The following is a 17,848-nucleotide window of genomic DNA, read 5'->3' as shown; positions in this document are numbered from 1 at the left end:
CTAATTTAGAATATTTGTTGGAAATTTGGTTCCCACGGTTTTTTGCTTCATTGAACTAACTTAGAACTGCAGCAGGGAGATGTGTTGGTTGGTAATTCCCTTCTTTGCAGAGACTCAGTTTTACATGGAAGACCCCAATTCTCCAAATCACTTCACTCAGGCCTGGGAGAGGCAAAATGGATATTCAGTTCCATCTAGTCAGATAAGTAATTTAAAAGGCATTGTGAGAAGGATGTCTTCAGTTAACAACTGTTGGTGTTACAGTTCCTGTGGTCGGATGCATTTGATGAGTTTATAAATACTCTGTCCCTGAACAGCACATCTTAAGGACAAGTCACATATGGTCTTCTCCAAATCACACTGAAATCAATAGGAGGAAGCCTGGAAAATTCTGTTGGGGCTTTTGAAAAATTCTGCCTATGCTTGGAAAGAAGCCCTGAACAGTAAACTGAAATCTGCCTGTTGAAAGGTGCTGTTGATGAGACAGAGCTGTTAAAACAAATCTGTTTGGTTTTTTTTTTTTTTTTAACATTGGTTAAGTCCCAGGAGTGGATCTGTTTTTAAAGAGAAAATTCTCTAAGTTATTGGTATGAGATCAAATGCAAAGGTCATGCTGAGTTCATTTAAGAAGTTTGTTTAGAATTTCAACATACTTGAATTGAAGTAATTGAAAAAAATAAATTATTTTCAGCATCTGGTCTCATGACTGGGTATGAATGTAAATCCCAGTCCAAGTGCATCTAAGTTTTCACTGTGCCTTGCTCAGCTGAATCACTGTTATGTCACAGCTGATATAAGTTCCCTGTGCTGATATCTTTTGCATTTAGACAAACAATATTTGCATGTGTTCTGCTATTAACCTTGAACGCAGCAGAAGAAAAAAAATTGCGCAGAATGGAGTTTTTTCATGTACTCAAGGTGGATTAAAGAGATTGGGTGCCAGTTTCTGATAGTTGGTGTGAATTTATAATAACTCTGTGCTCATAAGCTTTTTTATTGTTGCCTTGGGTGATTGAACACTTTTTAAGAGGCAGTACGGATTTAAAAGAGTATCTCATATTTGATTTTTATATTGTGCTCTATAACCAGGATTTTGTTCGTAATTCATCCCATTAGAAAACAACAACAGAAGAATAAATCCTTTTATTTTATAAAGTCCATGTATTCTGCAAGGGTCTGTCTAAAAATCTGGCAGGCATGAGTCCCCATCAGATAATTCCTCAGCTGGGCAGAACAGGCTGAGTGCAGCTTACATCATGTATTGGTCTTCCTGGAATTAATGATTCTATCTCATTTTTACTGTTTGATTTCTAGCAGTTGAAGAGTCAGCCAACCTGCCTCCTTCCCCACCTCCATCACCAGCTTCTGAGCAGACTGGAGTTCTGGAGGAAGGTAAGGGTCTCCTGGACATTGCAGTGCAGAGCTGTCAGCAGAGGGATGAGATGTGAATTTAAAGGATGGGGGAATCAGAAAATGGAGATACTTTCTGCCGTGGAGATACTTCTCACGTGGAAAAATAAGGCATTCTCAGCAATAACTCCCCATCTGCAAACCAGCTGCAGTGCATGGATGAGGTAGATGCATGCACAGAGGTAGATGAGGGATATGCTAAGTACATCCATGCTAAAGAAAAAGATAGTGTTGCTCACTTTTTTGTCTGTTGTATGCAATATGAGCCACTGCTGTTCCAGTGTGGTCACCAAAACTATGATTAAGTATAGGTCATTGTTTGTTTCTTGAGATTTGTCTGGCTGCATTTCTAATATTACCATTGCCTTTTGGTTTGGAATCTTAAATGCATGAAAGCAAGGAGATTCAGAGCTGGATCATTTCTTTGGCCCTTGACCTGTAATTCATGCTCCAGTGCCTGCATGTATTGGAAGTTCTGCCCACAAAGTGCAGCAATCACATTCTAGTCTTACCAAGCAAGTTTCTGTTCTATTCTGCACGAGTGTTCAGTTTCAGTAGCCCGTGATCACTGCATTTTCCTCCTGCTGAAACCTCCTCCAGCAAAGAACTGAAGTGTTGCCTTGATGTTGAGCAGAGGCCTGAATCCCTGGAAGCTGCCGCAGTGTAGGCGTGTGCGTGAGTGCTTTGTTCAGCAGAAGACAACTGCTGCATCAAGGCCAGCAGCACAGGGAGACTGCAGGGTGTTCCAACTGAGCTGTATCGTGGGGATAAGGAGGATTTGGGTTCAGAATCTCCAGGGGATTGTCAGTTGAACTCATGTCAGTCACATTTTTATGTCTCCACTTACTTCCTTCTTGGATTTTCTTTCAGCATTTTCTCTTTGTTACATAAGTGCATGAAAATAATTTCCTATCATCTGCTGAACAAACTTTGTTGGTATTTTAACACAGAGCCTCTATGAATTTATCAAGGAGATGATTGCTATTTCACATGCTAGCATTCTCTGACTCAGTTAATGATGACACTGCAATTAGGCGTGTTCCATCACGCAGTCATTTTTGACACAAAGAAATTACAGGCTGTGTTAACAACAACATTTGTCAGTCCACTCTACTGGAAGGGCCCACTGGGTGTGGTTAGTAACAGTTATAAAGAACTTTAATAATTTGTTGTTGTTTTTAACAAAACAAACAAACAAACAAACAAAATCTGCCTGTTGTGTGTTTAAAAAACAATACAACAGTTCCTAGACTCATCACAAAGAGGTAATGGCAATCAAAACTATTAACTGAAAAGAGAACTGGTAAGGCATTAGCAAAGATTTTTAGAATTGTTACCAGGGCTTTATCACTATTTTTAAATACATAATTCACTTGGCTAGTCCTGTGTATGCTTTTTGATTTTTCATATAATGGTAGAGGACTTGTTTTTCTGCTTCAGTCCAATGTCAAGGTTCTTTCATTAACCTCAGGTTTAGGTTTGGCTTTGTGTGCTGCTTGTGTCAGCTGTATATTTTCATGTAGTTTAGGATTTTATAGTACTTACATTGTTTAATTGACAGGAGGTTGTAGATTGGCCCCACAGCAAATGGAAAGCATTTTGCTAGTTGTACTAACACAGGAAAGTGGAAAACACTCTACAACTTGAGGTTATTATCTACTGCCAGACTGCAGCTCCCAACTGTGCAAATGACTCAGCAAGTCACTGAACATTGTAGCTTTTCTCTTTCCTAGCATGTAGAATTGAATTAATATAATAGCACTTACCCTGCAGAGGTGGTTGCAAGGGCTGAAAGGACAGTGCTTGGGAGATGTTTCAATGATTTACACAATGTCCTTGGTTTTAATTACTTTCCAATAATTTTTTTTAACATTAATCAAAAGAGACTTTTCCACAACATGGAAGATTTTGATTCAATGCTTCATTTTTAAGAGCAGATGGCAGTTTTGTAAGGGAAGTACGGACAGAAGTCATGTCCTGAGTCTTTAATGAACTGTGCTGGAAGGTTCTTGTTTATGTCTGGCTCTCAAACAGGAACTCACAGTAGAGTTGTTTGAAGCAACAGAAAAAACTTAGAAATAATTTCACTACAAATTTATTATGTTGCTTTTTACGAAAATATCAGTATTGTCAGTTCAGTGTAGTAAAAATGGCAGTAAAAATCTTGTGCTCTGCTCTGTATTAGAAGATACAGTCCTTTTTTTCTGTGGGTAAGTTCAGCTTTTGCTGACCTGAGTGAGCCAGACCTGTCAATTTTATTCAGGCAAAGTTCCCATTCAGAAGAGTTTGCCTCAGTAGGGTTTGACCCAGTTTTCCTGTACTTGTTTAAACCTCCTGTTCCTTATACCATCTGGCAATCCATCCTCATGCATCTTTACATTGTCCATCTTTCTGCTTAGTAAAATACAGTTTATTAATTAATTGAACAAAAAAAAGGTGAGCACTTGGTGTGTCTGCCTCAGACCTTTTTTTTCCCTTCTCCTAGAAGCTCTTCCTAATGCACTTGTCAGTGTGTGTCGCATTGCTTTGAATCCAAGAGACTTCTTCAGTCAATGTAGGAAAGAAAATCACTGTTGTAGACTGACAAAGGTGGATGTGGCCAGCCATGCAGCAAACACAAATTAAAAGGGAAAAAAATAAAGGTAGGAAAGGCAGAGAGGTTTGTGGGTCAGGTTTATTTCATGAGAGAAAGGAGTCGGTTGGATGTAGGTTTCTTGGATTTGCTGCAGGAAAACATTCAAATGAACCTGTCCCTTTTTACTCCTGCGGAAGGTAAGAGAACTGATTTGCCTTATTGAAATTATTATATTCATTTCAACTATAATAACATAATTTTGTTCAGGAAATTAAATTCTTCCTAGCACCCTCTAATCCTTTTTCAGTTGTATCTGCTCTTGCAGGAATGACTTAATATTCTAATTTCTTGGCATTTCTTTTGTGCTCTTTGCCTTTTGATGATGGTCCACAATGTCTTCATGTAAAAAAATTTTAAACATTAAGGAAAAGAAGGGTGCCTCTGATGGACTGTCTTCCACTTTGAAATAGGCAGATCAGCCTTTAAATACCAAGTAAGAATGTTTTGTAAACTGAAAAGAATCACGTTTTGTAAAATGGATCTGTTGACAGTGAAAATTACTTCTTGAAAGGCATTCTCAAAATATACAAGGAAAGTAAAGCAGAATTAGCCTTTGTGAGAAGTGATTTTAATCTCGGACTTTAAAATGCATTAGGGATTTTCCCATGTATTGAGACGGAAAAGATTAGAAGGGACTATAATAACAAAGGATTTTTCTTGTTGCTGAAATAAAAGCACAGCCTCCTTAGAAGACATCATTATCCTGTTAATGAAATTATCTGCATTAATTCTGAAAATATCTTCAAACTGATAAAAAACCAGTGTAAATCTGTAAAATAGCCACAGATGTAACAGCCCCAAACAGCAGCAGCCTTTGCACTCCTGGTGACTTTGGACCATCACAATAGCAAGTATTAACCATTTGTACTGCTGTCAGTTCCTGCAGTTTTAGGGAGCAGAGGCAAGGCCTCTGTTTTCTCTCCTACAATCTGTTCAGAGCCTATAAAAAGAGATTTTCAGCCTTGTTTGCAACAGTATAGACAAGTGCTGGGATTTCACCTTCACTCTTTTTGATGCATTTTGCTTTTGAAGGGGCCCCTGGGTAAATAAACCCACAGCTGGAAGGAGAACCTCCCCTTCTGCACATCTTCCTTCTCTGAGTTCAGCTTCTTGACCGTATCAACCCTCCCTTTTCTTCATGTCCCAGTTCCAGCTGAATAAGTGGCAAGTGCTTCTGTTCCTTCAGCTCTTGTCTTCAGTAATTCATGGGCTGGTGTGAGGGCAGAGAAGGGAGAGTTGAAGTTTTGAACCTTCTGGATTTAGGAAGGAGTTGATTCCTGGTCTCTCGTGCCCTGAGGTGTGGGCTCACCCCCTGTAATTTGCCTTTTGCAAATTCTGAACCCCCTCAGATCTGTTACAGAATTTTGTAGATGTTTTTGTGGAGAAGAAATCCACAGGTTCTGCGCTGCAAGTAGATTGAGATGATTCCCTGAAACCTTGCTTCTGGCTCTTAAGGAGAAAATGGGAAGCTTGGGCACAGTGCTGTGCTTAGCATTTCTTACTGCAGTGCTCTGCAGAGCTTCCTGCTTGGCAGAAGTGGGTTGCCAGGTTTTCTTTCCACACCTGCCTCTTTTAATATTGCATAAACCCCTGAATATGAGGGTTGGATTCCACTACAGAAGAGAAGTAGCCAAACTATCAGTGGTTTGTGCACTCTTTGTTCCCTGAAACAATCTGTGAATACAGTTCTCCTAACTGAGTTCCATGTAGGGTCTTTGTGCACACAGCATGCCTTTGGTCCCAGCCAGCCTCAGGGCTGGCACCAGTTTTAAACATGGACCCATGGAATTGATTTCTCCTACAGCAATCCTGTCCCAGGCAGAAGAAATCCATGCCATGCCATTACAGGATACTTGCTGCCAGTTACTTGAGAAAGCAGAGGAGCTTTTTGTAAAGACACAGATGTTGTTTTGTCATGATGTACTGTAGAAAAAAACTTAAAACTTCCTGTTGTTTGCCAGGAAGAACCTTAAAGCTCTTATGAATGGGATTGTTTTGGATCAAAATTGTTTCCAAGGCTTGGGTAATCACAGTTAGGGTAGCATTCCTGAGCCCTCTTATTTTGGCGTCCCACAAAGAGATCTGTTAACACTGCCTGTGTTAAAGCCTTGCTTTCTGTTTTGAATCTAAGAGTGACAGTTTTGGGGGCTCTGGGGGAAATCCTCTAAGTTATAATTGCCTTTAGAAAGGCCAGGGACACAAAGTATGGACTTGTACTTGAAGCTGGTAGGAAATCCAGTGGCACAGCGGCAGCTGCTTAAGGCACCCTGTGAATCAGTGTTCATTGAACTACCAGGTTTCATACACTGAGAATGGACTTAAACCTCTTTTCTCTAGCACTAGATGTTTAGTTTTTCATAGCTTTATTCGTGATGAGAGGATTCCTCAGCCTACAGAAGGTCCCAAGTGTACCCTCTAGGCTTGTATGGGTGAGGTGGTAGGCCAGTCATTTTCATTGGGTAGTGTTATTTTTCTTTGTCTTGCAAAAACTGCCCCTCCCTGTACTTGTCAGTAACTGGTGTAGTCCCACTAATGTGATTTTCTGCAAGGCTACAGTGATGGGAATAAGCCTGTCATTCCAAAGCATTAGCAAACACTGAGGTGGGAGCTAGTTCACCCATGGAAACATGACACAACAGCATAAAATATAGGACTAACAGAGACTGCTGTGGACAGCACTTTGTGGCCTTTATCAGGGAAAAAAAAAAGGTAGATAGCTATTTGGGTAAGGGTTTTTTTCATTGTTGTTTAAATGCTGCTTAGTTATAGGAAAAAGAAAATTGGGGAATTTTGAAACAGGTACAATGAAAAATAAAATCACCACTGGCCAAAATGTAAGCTGGCTTTCTTTTTAATTAAAGATTTTTTTTTAAATTTTACACTTTTAAGTAATAAATCTGAATATTACGAGGAATACAGTTATGTCAGGACACTTCAGAGGTTTTTAGTACAGTCAGTCAGGTGTGTAATACGTGTGAGTATAGTGTGGGTTGTGAGATGTGATTTGTGCACAGCATGTGTTCTTCTAAGCAATTAGTGTGTAGTTTTGAAATTCACTTACTCCTAGGAATGGTTTCTGATGTTGGTAAACCCAGCAGAAAGGACCAGGTACATGCTTCCTGTGTTAAAATGCACAACTGCCTCATTCCTCCATCCTGCATTAACCAATAGCCTGGCTGGTGTCATCCACTCCAGCATGGAAGTGGCTGGTGCTGCTAGAAGCATGTGTCCATCCTGTTTTATTTTTCCTGTGTGTGTCTGTCTGTCTGTCCTGCAGCCTTTGTCTGTCTGTGTGTGTTTGTAAATGCAGGGGCGGAGGATAAGGTGGGGCTGCTCCAGCACTGCCCTGGCTGTGGGGGAGTCACTGCAGGAGCCAGCAGGCAGTGGCACCTGGCCCCCTCCATTTCAGTGTCTGTGGCCCAGGAGGAGCCCTGCAGTTCAGATGAGGAGTACTATGAACACCCTTTGTTCAGCTCAGAGTGGGCTGGCTCTAGTACACACCCCAGTGCCACAGTGAAGAGCACAGAGGTCTTGTTGGGCCATGATGAAGGTGAACTGAGCATGGTCCCATTTGGTTCCTCTTCCCCTCTACTCACCTGCCATCCATTCCATTCCTTATGTGTCTGGCATTGCTGCTTTCTGGGGAGGGAAACCCGGTTGTGTTTTCTCCCCAGATGGAAGTGATGCCCTTCCAAGAGTCTCTCCATGCCTTGGTAAAGCTGCAGCATGAGCAGCTTTGGGGTCAGTGTAGCTGTGGTTCCCACTTAAATCAGGGATCTTGTTCTTCAGGCCTGGCTTAGAGCAGAAGCAAAAGGAGCAGCTAGCTAAAAGAACTGGAAGATAATTTGTTCTTTGTGCTAGAGAAATACTGCCAAGGACAATATGCAGAGTAGGCCACAATATTGTTACTGAAAGTAAGTCAATTGTTTACACAATGGTGGGAAGATATGTCTATACCAAAGATAGCCCTGAAAGGATTTTAATTCTCCAGCAGGTGAAGTAAGTGAGTTTTACCCCAGTGTACACAGGTAATTTCAGGCCATATTGGATCATGTTTGATTTCCAGTTGTTTTGTGGACATGCTCCATTTGCATTGTGCCAGCTGACTGCACACACAGAGGGGAAAAAAGCCTCTCTGTACCTCCTGTTTCTATGACCTGAGCACATCAGTAAGTAGCATTTCATCAGTAGGGGCTATGTAAAAGTAAAATCAAGGGAGAATCTTCTTCACTGACTAACAGAAGAGCTGACTTCTCAAAGGTGAAATAGTTGTAGTTTCATTTCACAGCACTCAGTCTTGGCAGCCGAAGTCAAAAATAGTACTGGATCCTCTAAAGGTCTGTGTCTCAGGAGGATGGAGCTGTCTCCCTGAAACTGGTCACTGGCTCATTTTAAGAAAACCAGAGTTGTTTAGAATTAACAGCATCAGTAAGAGATAAGCACTAATAATTGAAGATTGTTCATGTCAGCATATCTAACCAAGGGTACGAAGATAGAAAAATCACAGGGGTAGCCTTACTTTAGCTGTGTGCCTAGAGCTGTACATAACAGCCTGATTAGTTCATGGGCAACTTCCTTTCCTGTCATATAATCTGCCTCTGGTGAGAGTGTAAGATCTCAGAACATCTATATGGAGGAGAAAAAAGGCAGATAAGCTGGATCATGAGTGCAAAGATAGGCATTATGGGACCCTGGGGTCCTCTCAGCTGGTGAGAGCACGGTGCTAAAATGCCAAGATTCAATCCCTGAATGGGTTGGTCACTTAAGAGTTGGACTTGATGATACTGCTGTGTGTGAAGGATCCTTCCTGCCCTTCCAACTGAGACTGTTGTGTGAAACAGCTGTCCTTGCTGGCAGCAGTCTGCTGGGCATAAGAGTCTGCCGCACAAGGAGAGGCTATATGATTCTTTTGTTAAATCAAGGAAAACTTTCTAGTTGGAGTAATTATTTTTATTCATGTGGCCTTGTGTAAAATGTTCCAGGAAATGAAGGAGTATTGCTCAGAGTAAAATAAAAGACTGTCCTTACCATTTTTTAATTAAGAGGGAAGCACATACAAAAGTACATAAAAATAGAAAAAGAAAAGTAAAGCAAGTTATTCAAGTCAGGGTCTCTTGTAGCTGGAGACCTGTTGTCCTGCAAGGCTGCTTTTACAATCTGCCCATGTGTAAATATTTCTGCATTGTTCAGGCATTGGTCAGGGTCTGATTCTGAATCTTCTGGCTTCTGTTCATTTAAGATACAGTATCTAACCTTAATTATTTTATGTTATTAATAATGTGTTGTTCTTTACATACTGATATTTTCTCAGCCTCAAATAGTTTTTATGTTCCTTAAATCATTCTTTTAAGGCCATAGCTGAAAGGAATGATTGATTGTCTGGTTTTCACTGGAACAGTCTCAAGAGAAAAACAAAGCCCTTGTAATTCCAAGAGGATGGATACAGCCACTTCCAGATTTGAAAATGCTTTGTTTTAGGTCTGATTCAGCAAAGTACTTCATTGTGAGACGCATTTTAAACTCAGGGATGCCATCAGGTTGCCTGCAGCATGGCTGCTGGTCAGCTCCTTGAGTACATTGCTGAATCACAGGATTCACACTTAATCCTTACTTATTATCAGAGGGAATGCTAATAGCACACAGTAATTTTTGTCTGAGTCACAGTGGCAGGAGTACAAGCCTGGAATGGAGATTTTTCTAATAATTCTTCTGCCATGGCACAAGCAAAAAGACTGTTCTTGATTCTACTTTACTGATCCTAACAGCCTATAGGCTGAGTAGTATGTTTTAGAAATTTGGATTAACAAATAGTTGTATTGCATTCATTGGTTTCTTTGACTTAATTGATGGTGAGGAGCCTGGGGATAAGAGGGGAAACAGCAAAGAAAACGAAGAGTCCTTATGTTAAAATAGTGACTTTCACATACAGATTTCAGATGTCAGACAGAGTAAGGGAGAAATTGTTTATAAACCCATTCAGTATAGGAAACTTGGCAGAAATCTTGCAAAAGCCATTAATCATTAGCCATGCACAAGGCCTGTTATGACTATGAAAGTTCTCAGTATTTTGCCAAATCCAGGATTCATACAGTAGATTGACTTGCTGGCATTCAGCAGTCAGTATTACCAAGGTCAGCAGAAAGAAATCAATGCCTCATACCTTCCTCCACCTCAGCTGAATGTCATTTACTGGACTAAACAGTACATTTATTAGAAAAATATCAGTGTACTTGGAGCTCATTGATGCATTAGTGTTGTCAGAGCCATCCATCATTCCATTCCATCTCCATTTCCAATGACTATTTCACCCACTGTTATCCTTGGGAGAGGTATGCCTGTAAAACACTTTCAGCTCTCATCTTGTGGCATAAACATGCTTGTCTGGGGGGAGGCAGGCTTTTGGTTTGGTTTTTTCCCTAAGGAAAATTCAGTTCCATGGTGGCTAAAATGAACCGGGTACTGGCAGTCCTTTACAGACTTAAATAGAGACTATTGAGCTGAAAGGGTTATGTAAATGCAGTCCTGAAAGGGTTATGTAAAAGCAGTCCTGTTCAGCTGTGTGCTTGGTGTTTACTGTTGGTGGGGATGTCCCCTGTTCTGTCCATCTCCAAGAAGAAGAACCAGTAAAGGGTCTGATGGCTGTGGAAGTGAAATCTGCTGCTCTTCCTGGGAAGCAAATGGGGAAAGAGCACAGGCCCCTTAAGCCTTTGGACCAGGCAAAGGCCCTCTCTGAGGGTCAGTCAGATTCTGTTCAGTGTGTCATGAAGAAGAAGTGCCAAATGTGGCATCCAGCAGGGAGAGTGTGACCTCTGTGGTGGGACCACTCTTTCTTGAAAGACACACCCTCCTCCTTGGCTGAGGAAGGTGTGTCCTCCTTAGGTTTGCATGTGTTTGCTGCCAGCAAATCCTTCTCCAGCTTTCTCCAGTGCTTTCCAAGCCTGCTTCATTTTCTGTTTTGCCCATTTATTAGTATGACTGCTCTTGTTATTATGCTTGAAGAGTGTGTAGTGGATAATTTGATTGTGTAGGTGCTGTATGACAACATGGTTTCCCACCGCTGAGGCTGATTCCTGAGTTTTTTACTTTGCCATGATAAAATATTGCTTTGCAGCTAAGCTTATTCCTCTGTGTAAGCCTTTTTTCCCCATCTCAGATGTGTTTGCCAGTCACATTGCTAATCTATGTATTTTTTTTCTTTTTGGTGCAGAGGTTCATCTGCATTTCTTTCAAACAGCAGATTTGCCGCCTTTGACTATGACATAAAGATGCTTAAACTGTAGAAATGTTTTCATTTGCAGTGTGCAGGATTTTTGTTTGGTTGGTTTGGTTTTTTTGTGTGTGCTTCAGTGCATTCTGGTTTAGCTTCCTTAAAGCTATTGCTTCTTACATCATACCCTTGTCATCCATTGCAATCCACCCCTCCTCTCCTCAGTCATTGCCAGAACTCTTATTTTTTGCGTGTGCCACTTTATTACAAATGTTGAACCCTGCTGGAGTGCCCTTCTTAGGCAAAATCTCCATCGCTTCCACTGGGACATTTGCCTTCAAAGTGGAGGTTAGGACTGGGTGAAGTTTAGACTTAGCCTCTGAACAAAATGTTTACTGCAGTCATCTTGCAGTACGTAAGAACTAGGCTTCAGTATTTTTGTTTTAATGGTATTTCTCTTCAGCCAGTGCAACAAGGTGCAAAGACACCTTGTGTGGAGTAGTGAGGTACCCGCTCCCTGCCTGGCTAAGGAATGCTGTATTAGGAGGCTTGTGTTCTGAATGGCCCAGCTGAAGAACACTAAATTGCTTTGGCAGTCAGAATATGCTTTGATGCCATTGGTATTGTTTGCTTGCACTACAGGAAGAGAGACAGCAGGATACACGGAGAAAAGCAGTATCTAGCTATTTAATTTCTGTGAAATGAGGATGTCATCAGCCCAGTGGCCATGCTTTATACTTCATGGGGATTGCAAGTCAGTCACCACATGTAAAAACATAAAGGAGCAAAATTATTGTAGGTGTAGATTTCTAGTTTGGTTACCTGTGGATTTTAGAATGGCAGTTGCTTTTTTGACTCAGTATTAACATATGCAAATATTTAAATAATGAGCAATACTTCGATACTAATTATTCTAAAACCAGTCAAATTTGTCAGAGCAAAAAGATGCCTCCATGGACTTCAGATCTGAAGAAATTTGGAGTTGGCCCAATGCTAGTTGTAACAAGCTTCAGAAAAAACTCATAAAAAAATTTTAAAAAACTATTTTACAGATTAGTGCAGAAAGATATGCCACATTCTGCAGTCATTCTCTTCATATATTCCATTATAGGAAGACTTCAAGGAGATAGGAATCATTATCTTCCACAGGACATTAAAAAAAGATCGAAATATTAATGATTAACAGAGTAGGTATAAAAAAAAAAACCTAGGTATTTGCCTCTGAAAATAAAGTGGCAGAGTATAAGAGTAGCCTTTTTAGTTTCAAATTAACTTAATTAGCACCTAATCTAGAGTCACAGAAACATGCCAAGAATTCTTTGACTTCAGCTACTTCACCTACAGCTTTGTAGGTGACTGGCCATTTTGAAGACCAGACCTTCAAGATCTGGGAGTATTAATAGGTCTGTTGCTGATTTTCATGTGCTGGTTTGGTGACAGCAGTGAGATTTTGGTCATTTGACAAAGAGCAAGTGTTATAAACTGGCACAGTTAAAAAAACAGCCTCTTCTGAAACTTGCAAAACCCTTTGCAGGCATTATCTCTAGTTTAGGCTGCATGTGGAAGAAAAAAGTATAAAAATACATAGAAATGTATAACTGTGTATGTTTTAAATATCAGCAACACGCAAAGGTACCACTGATTCCTTTGAAGTTGCAGACTTCACTAACACAAAACTAGCATAAGCTACAGAGTCCACCAAAGTTTCTAATGAAGTGAGGTTATTTGTGATTTTGCCGTTGTATACAAATCATGAAGACAAAGAATTTACATGAAATCATCTCATTTCAGTGCTCACATTTATATATGTACAGCTCACATTTTTCTCAGAAAACCTTATATATTGAAAGGAAACTAGTATTTAACACAGCAGATTTCTAGAGGGATGCCTTGCTGCATGCTCACATCTTTCTCCCTTTCCATTCCATCATTCATATTAAAATGTTGTAGGCCACGTGACTGCCTGCCTGTAAGTGCTTTAAATAATTTTGCTATAAAACCCAAACAAATTACTTCAGATTTACTTGCAGCCACGAAGATGGAATTCCGTGTCCAGGAGGGCACATGCCCTTTTGCAGCAGAACCATTAGACACAAAGCAACGTGAATCTGGGAAGGACAGTAAGACTGTTGAGCAACCTAAATATGATGCCTTAGTTCCACAGTCAGCAAAAACAGAGGCTGCAGATAAAAAGGATTTGGAGAGCAAAGACAAAGACAAAGTGCTTTCACCTCCATCAGAATGGATGTTGAAAACTGATTCACAGATGAAAGGGGAAGCCAGTTTTGCTGAACCTGCTGCTAAGCCTCCTGCTCCTCAAGAACAAGAGCACTTGTCATCTCAGCTGCCTGAAGTGAGCAGGGCGGAAGAAAGGACTGCAGGCGTGCCCTCATCGACCAACCAAGTTATGGGTATCAAATTTCAAGACAACCTCAAAGATATCCAGGGTGGTGCCATCAGCTATGAGGAAAGTCCTCTATTGCTACCAGAACCCAAGGCAGAAGCAGCCAAAAGTGAACTTCCTTCAGGCTCATCTCCTGCTCTCCCCCAGGAGCTTTCACTCAAAGACAGTTTCAAAACACATCAGGAACCTACTGACCAACTGTTTGCCAAAGATCTCAGTAAAGATGAACAGATCCACAAAGACAGGACATTATCTCTCCAAGAAGTCTCAGCAGTAACTGTAGATGGATTGAAAACTCCAAGCACCCCAAAAATCCCTCCATGGGGAGAGGAAAAGGACATGACTAAGGATGAGAGTGATGAGGAAGAAAGATACGACTTCTGTGATAAAGGGGAGGCTCAAATATTAGATGATGGTAAAATGACCACAAAATCAGAAGTTAAGACACCTTCCCCAGACAAAACAGACTTTCAAAAGGATGGTGAAGCTAAAAAGTCACCTGATACTCTCAAAGCAGAAAAAGAAATGGACCAAAGTGGGCTCTCAGCAGCAGATGTGAAAAAGGAGGTACAGCGAAGCACACAGGTACCCCCAGCTAAGTTGAGCCATGAACTGAGTCATGAGCAAACAGCGGAGCACCCTGATACCACTCAGTTATCCAGAGTAACAGAGAAAGCCCCTGAGGCACCAGGTCTAACCACTGAGAAGACTCCTACTCTAGAAGCTTCTCAAGAGAAAGATGTTAAAAAAGATACTGAGGAGGATAAGACAAGTCTAGCAGCTCCTCATCAAATTAAGGAAGAGGAGGATCAGTCAGGAATGTCAAAGTATTTTGAAACCTCTGCTCTGAAAGAGGAAGCCTTCAAAGCAGATAGTCTGAAACAAAGCAGTGATTACTATGAGCTAAGTGACACTAAAGAGAGTAAATATGAGCCTTATCAGAGAGGTCCTCTAATACCTGAAGATGAAGAGGAGGAGGAAGAGGAAGAATTAAATCAGCAGCAGAGTGTGCATGCTCGTGAAATGGGGTACAGTACCCTGGCTCAGAGCTATACACCAGACACATCTGAAGAACCCAGTTCTCCAACAGAAAGAATGTTCACTATTGACCCCAAAGTCTATGGGGATAAGAGAGAACTTCACAGTAAAAATAAAGATGACCTAACTCTGAGCAGGAGCTTGGGACTTGGGGGGAGATCTGCCATTGAACAGAGAAGTATGTCTATTAACTTGCCCATGTCCTGTCTGGACTCAATAGCTCTAGGATTTAGTTTTGGTCGTGCACATGATCTTTCTCCCCTCGCTTCAGATATTCTAACTAACACTAGTGGAAGTATGGATGAAGGTGATGACTACTTGCCAGCAACCACACCAGCAGTGGAGAAGGCCCCCTGCTTCCCCATTGAAAGTAGAGAGGAAGATGAGCACACAGAAGAGGAAAAAGCGACGGTAGAAGAAAAAGTCCAGCCTGATACCTTGGCTGAACCGTCTCTCCAGGCCAAAGATTACTACAAAAATGGGGCTGTCCTGGCTCCTGACCTGCCTGAAATGTTAGACTTGGCAGGGACAAGATCGAGATTAGCCTCTGTGAGTGCAGATGCTGAGGTGGCACAGAAGAAGCCAGTTCCTTCTGACACTGTTGTGGAAGACAGCAGCACAGCCCTGCCACCTGTGACAAATGAAAACCATGTAATTCTGAAAGCTGAAAGCCAGCTGGAAGACTTAGGCTACTGTGTTTTCAATAAGTACACAGTACCACTCCCCTCTCCAGTTCAGGACAGTGAGAATTTAACAAGTGAAACCTGTCCCTTCTACGAAGGCACAGACGAAAAACTGAGACGTGGCCTCGCTCCTGACTTGTCTTTAATAGAAGTGAAGCTGGCAGCTGCTGAAAAATCAAAAGAAGACTTCCTCAGTGAAAGAGATTTAGGTCAGCATGGTGAGTCCACTCTGGTGAGGGACTTTGAGGAGGAGAAAAAAGAGAAACTGGATACTGTGCTAGAAAAAAGTGAAGATCAAGTTGACTCTAAAGAGGTCTGTCCCATTAAAGGAGCAGAACCAGAGAAGACAAGAGCTGAGGCAGCGTTAGAAAGGAAAGAAGAAAGTGTGGCTAGTAAAGTTCATTTACCTGCTGACACAATGTATGACAGAATTTCTTCTTCAGAGATAGCAATAGAAAAGGATTCTATTTGTGTGTTGCTGGAGAAGGAGAAGACCCTTAGTGTTGTTCATGAAATAGCTGAGATAGCTGATATAGAAGCTCCAATTAAACCAGATTACGATGCTATTAAGCATGATATGGAGGTAGCTGCAAGGAGAGCTGACCAAGAATATCAGAGTAAGTTAGACACTAAGATCAGTGAGGTTGTTTCTCTTCCATTAGGGAAGGACAAAGCCTCTCTTAAAAAAGCAGAGCCTGAACCCAAAGACACTCAGCAGAAAGAGGAGACCATCTTCCCCAGAGAAGCAAAGGATGCAGATGTACTTTCCAAGACTGAGCCTAGTTATGCAAAGGACAGCACCAAACTGTCAGAAATTGAAATTAAGGAAAAAGTAACTAAGCCAGATCTGGTACATCAAGAGGCAGTTGATAAGGAGGAATCTTACGAATCTAGTGGAGAGCATGATCAAGCCCAAGAAAGTTTGAATGGAGAATCTGTGAAACCAGAGGATATCAAAGCAGAACATCCAAAACCTCCTGTGTCTGGGGAAGAGATGCCTACACAGTTACCAGCTAAGGGGGCTTCTGTGGAGCCCCTCTTTCCAAAAGCTGAGCCAATCCGAGAGGAGCCTGCTGAGATTCAGATGGAGAGCATACCACAACTTGTAGAAGGAGCTGAAGAGAGTCTTGATAGAGCTGTGAAACCTACAGAAACCCAAAAGCTGCTGCCATGTGAACTGGCAGCTGGGGCCCCGAAAGAGGAAGAATATGAGGAAGAAGAGGTGGAAGCAGGGCAAGAAGCAAAAGAAGAGGATAAAGAGCATCTTGTATCAGAAATGCCCCCAGACTTTGGTGAGCCTGCTGCAGAAGAAATGGGAGCCAAGGGTAGCCCAGAAGCCCTGCCTGAGCTGAAAGGCATTATTGAATCAGTGGTGACAGTGGAGGATGACTTTATCACAGTGGTGCAGACAACAGTTGATGAGGGTGAATCTGCTTCTCACAGCGTGCGCTTCGCTGCCACTCAGCAGGAAGACATTGAAACAGGAGACTCCCAGGCTGAGGAGGAGCTGGATGTTGAAGAAGTGGAAGTTGAGCCCAAGGAGGGCTCCCGAGAGGCTCCTGCTTCACCCCAGAGAGAAGAAATCCTGCTCACTAACTACAAAACAGAGACGTGTGATGATTACAAAGATGAAACAACAATTGATGACTCCATCATGGACACAGACAGTCTCTGGGCAGACACTCAAGGTGTGCATTATCCTTTCTGTTTTGTCTGTTGAATATTTTTGCTTCCAAATCATAATGATTGAAAAGCAAAATTATTACAGTTATAATAGTAATCTCAGCATGTTTCAGAGAAATGGTAAAAATAGTTTGCTTTTTTAAAATTAATCATCTGCTCTGTCTTCAACTATTTTTTCCCTGCTCCTCTGAAGTATTGTTAACATTTGTTACTAATCTTTTGTTTGTTGTTGTAATTTGCTCTGATCCTACAGATGATGATAGGAGCATCATGACTGAACAGTTAGAGACTGTTCCTAAAGAGGAGAAAGCAGAGAGAGAATTGCGAAGATCATCTCTTGATAAGCATAAAAAAGAGAAACCTTTTAAAACTGGGAGAGGCAGGATTTCTACTCCTGAAAGGAAAATAGCTAAAAAGGAACCTAGCACACTCTCCAGAGATGAAGTGAGAAGGAAAAAAGGTTCATTTCACACTCCTATTACAATTTTTTTTTTTTATTTTCTTACTATTTTACAGTACTGTCTGGTTACTCTGCTGTAGATTATGTGCACCATGGCATTATTAATGATAGTGTTTTATAATGAGATTTTGTACAACTATGTGAGAAGCCATGTCCAAGGCTCACTGCTCCACTGGTCCTATTTCATTGTGGACATCCCCACTGATTACTGGGTAATGCACCTGAGCCAATGCACCAGTGCTCCCCCTCTTGCAGCATAGGATTTGCTCCCCTCGGAAGAAGCAACGCGTTGGGTTGGAGTTGTGGGGCAGTGGGCCTGACGCTTGAC

The 17,848-nt window shown here is 41.4% G+C and overlaps 1 protein-coding gene across 16 annotated transcripts in view; it reads left to right on the top strand.

The window, feature by feature from the left end:
• The window catches only part of MAP2 (microtubule associated protein 2), a 222,712-nt gene that overhangs the window by 174,321 nt on the left and 30,543 nt on the right, over positions 1 to 17,848 (top strand). For 7 of the 16 annotated variants that reach the window (XM_066553195.1, XM_066553194.1, XM_066553188.1 and 4 more), the window contains 3 exons: positions 1,315 to 1,392; positions 13,271 to 17,065; positions 17,314 to 17,520. In XM_066553195.1, the coding sequence (XP_066409292.1) occupies positions 1,315 to 1,392; positions 13,271 to 17,065; positions 17,314 to 17,520 (4,080 nt within the window). The remainder of the gene's footprint in view (positions 1 to 1,314; positions 1,393 to 13,270; positions 17,066 to 17,313; positions 17,521 to 17,848) is intronic. The other 9 variants (XM_066553193.1, XM_066553203.1, XM_066553204.1 and 6 more) reach the window with 5 other exon arrangements.

The sequence above is a fragment of the Molothrus aeneus genome, chromosome 7, assembly GCF_037042795.1.
Source record: "Molothrus aeneus isolate 106 chromosome 7, BPBGC_Maene_1.0, whole genome shotgun sequence".
In the NCBI taxonomy this organism is placed as follows: Eukaryota; Metazoa; Chordata; class Aves; order Passeriformes; family Icteridae; genus Molothrus; species Molothrus aeneus.
The sequence above is the reverse complement of the archived record's forward strand: the minus strand, read 5'-3'. Positions and strand labels throughout refer to the sequence as shown.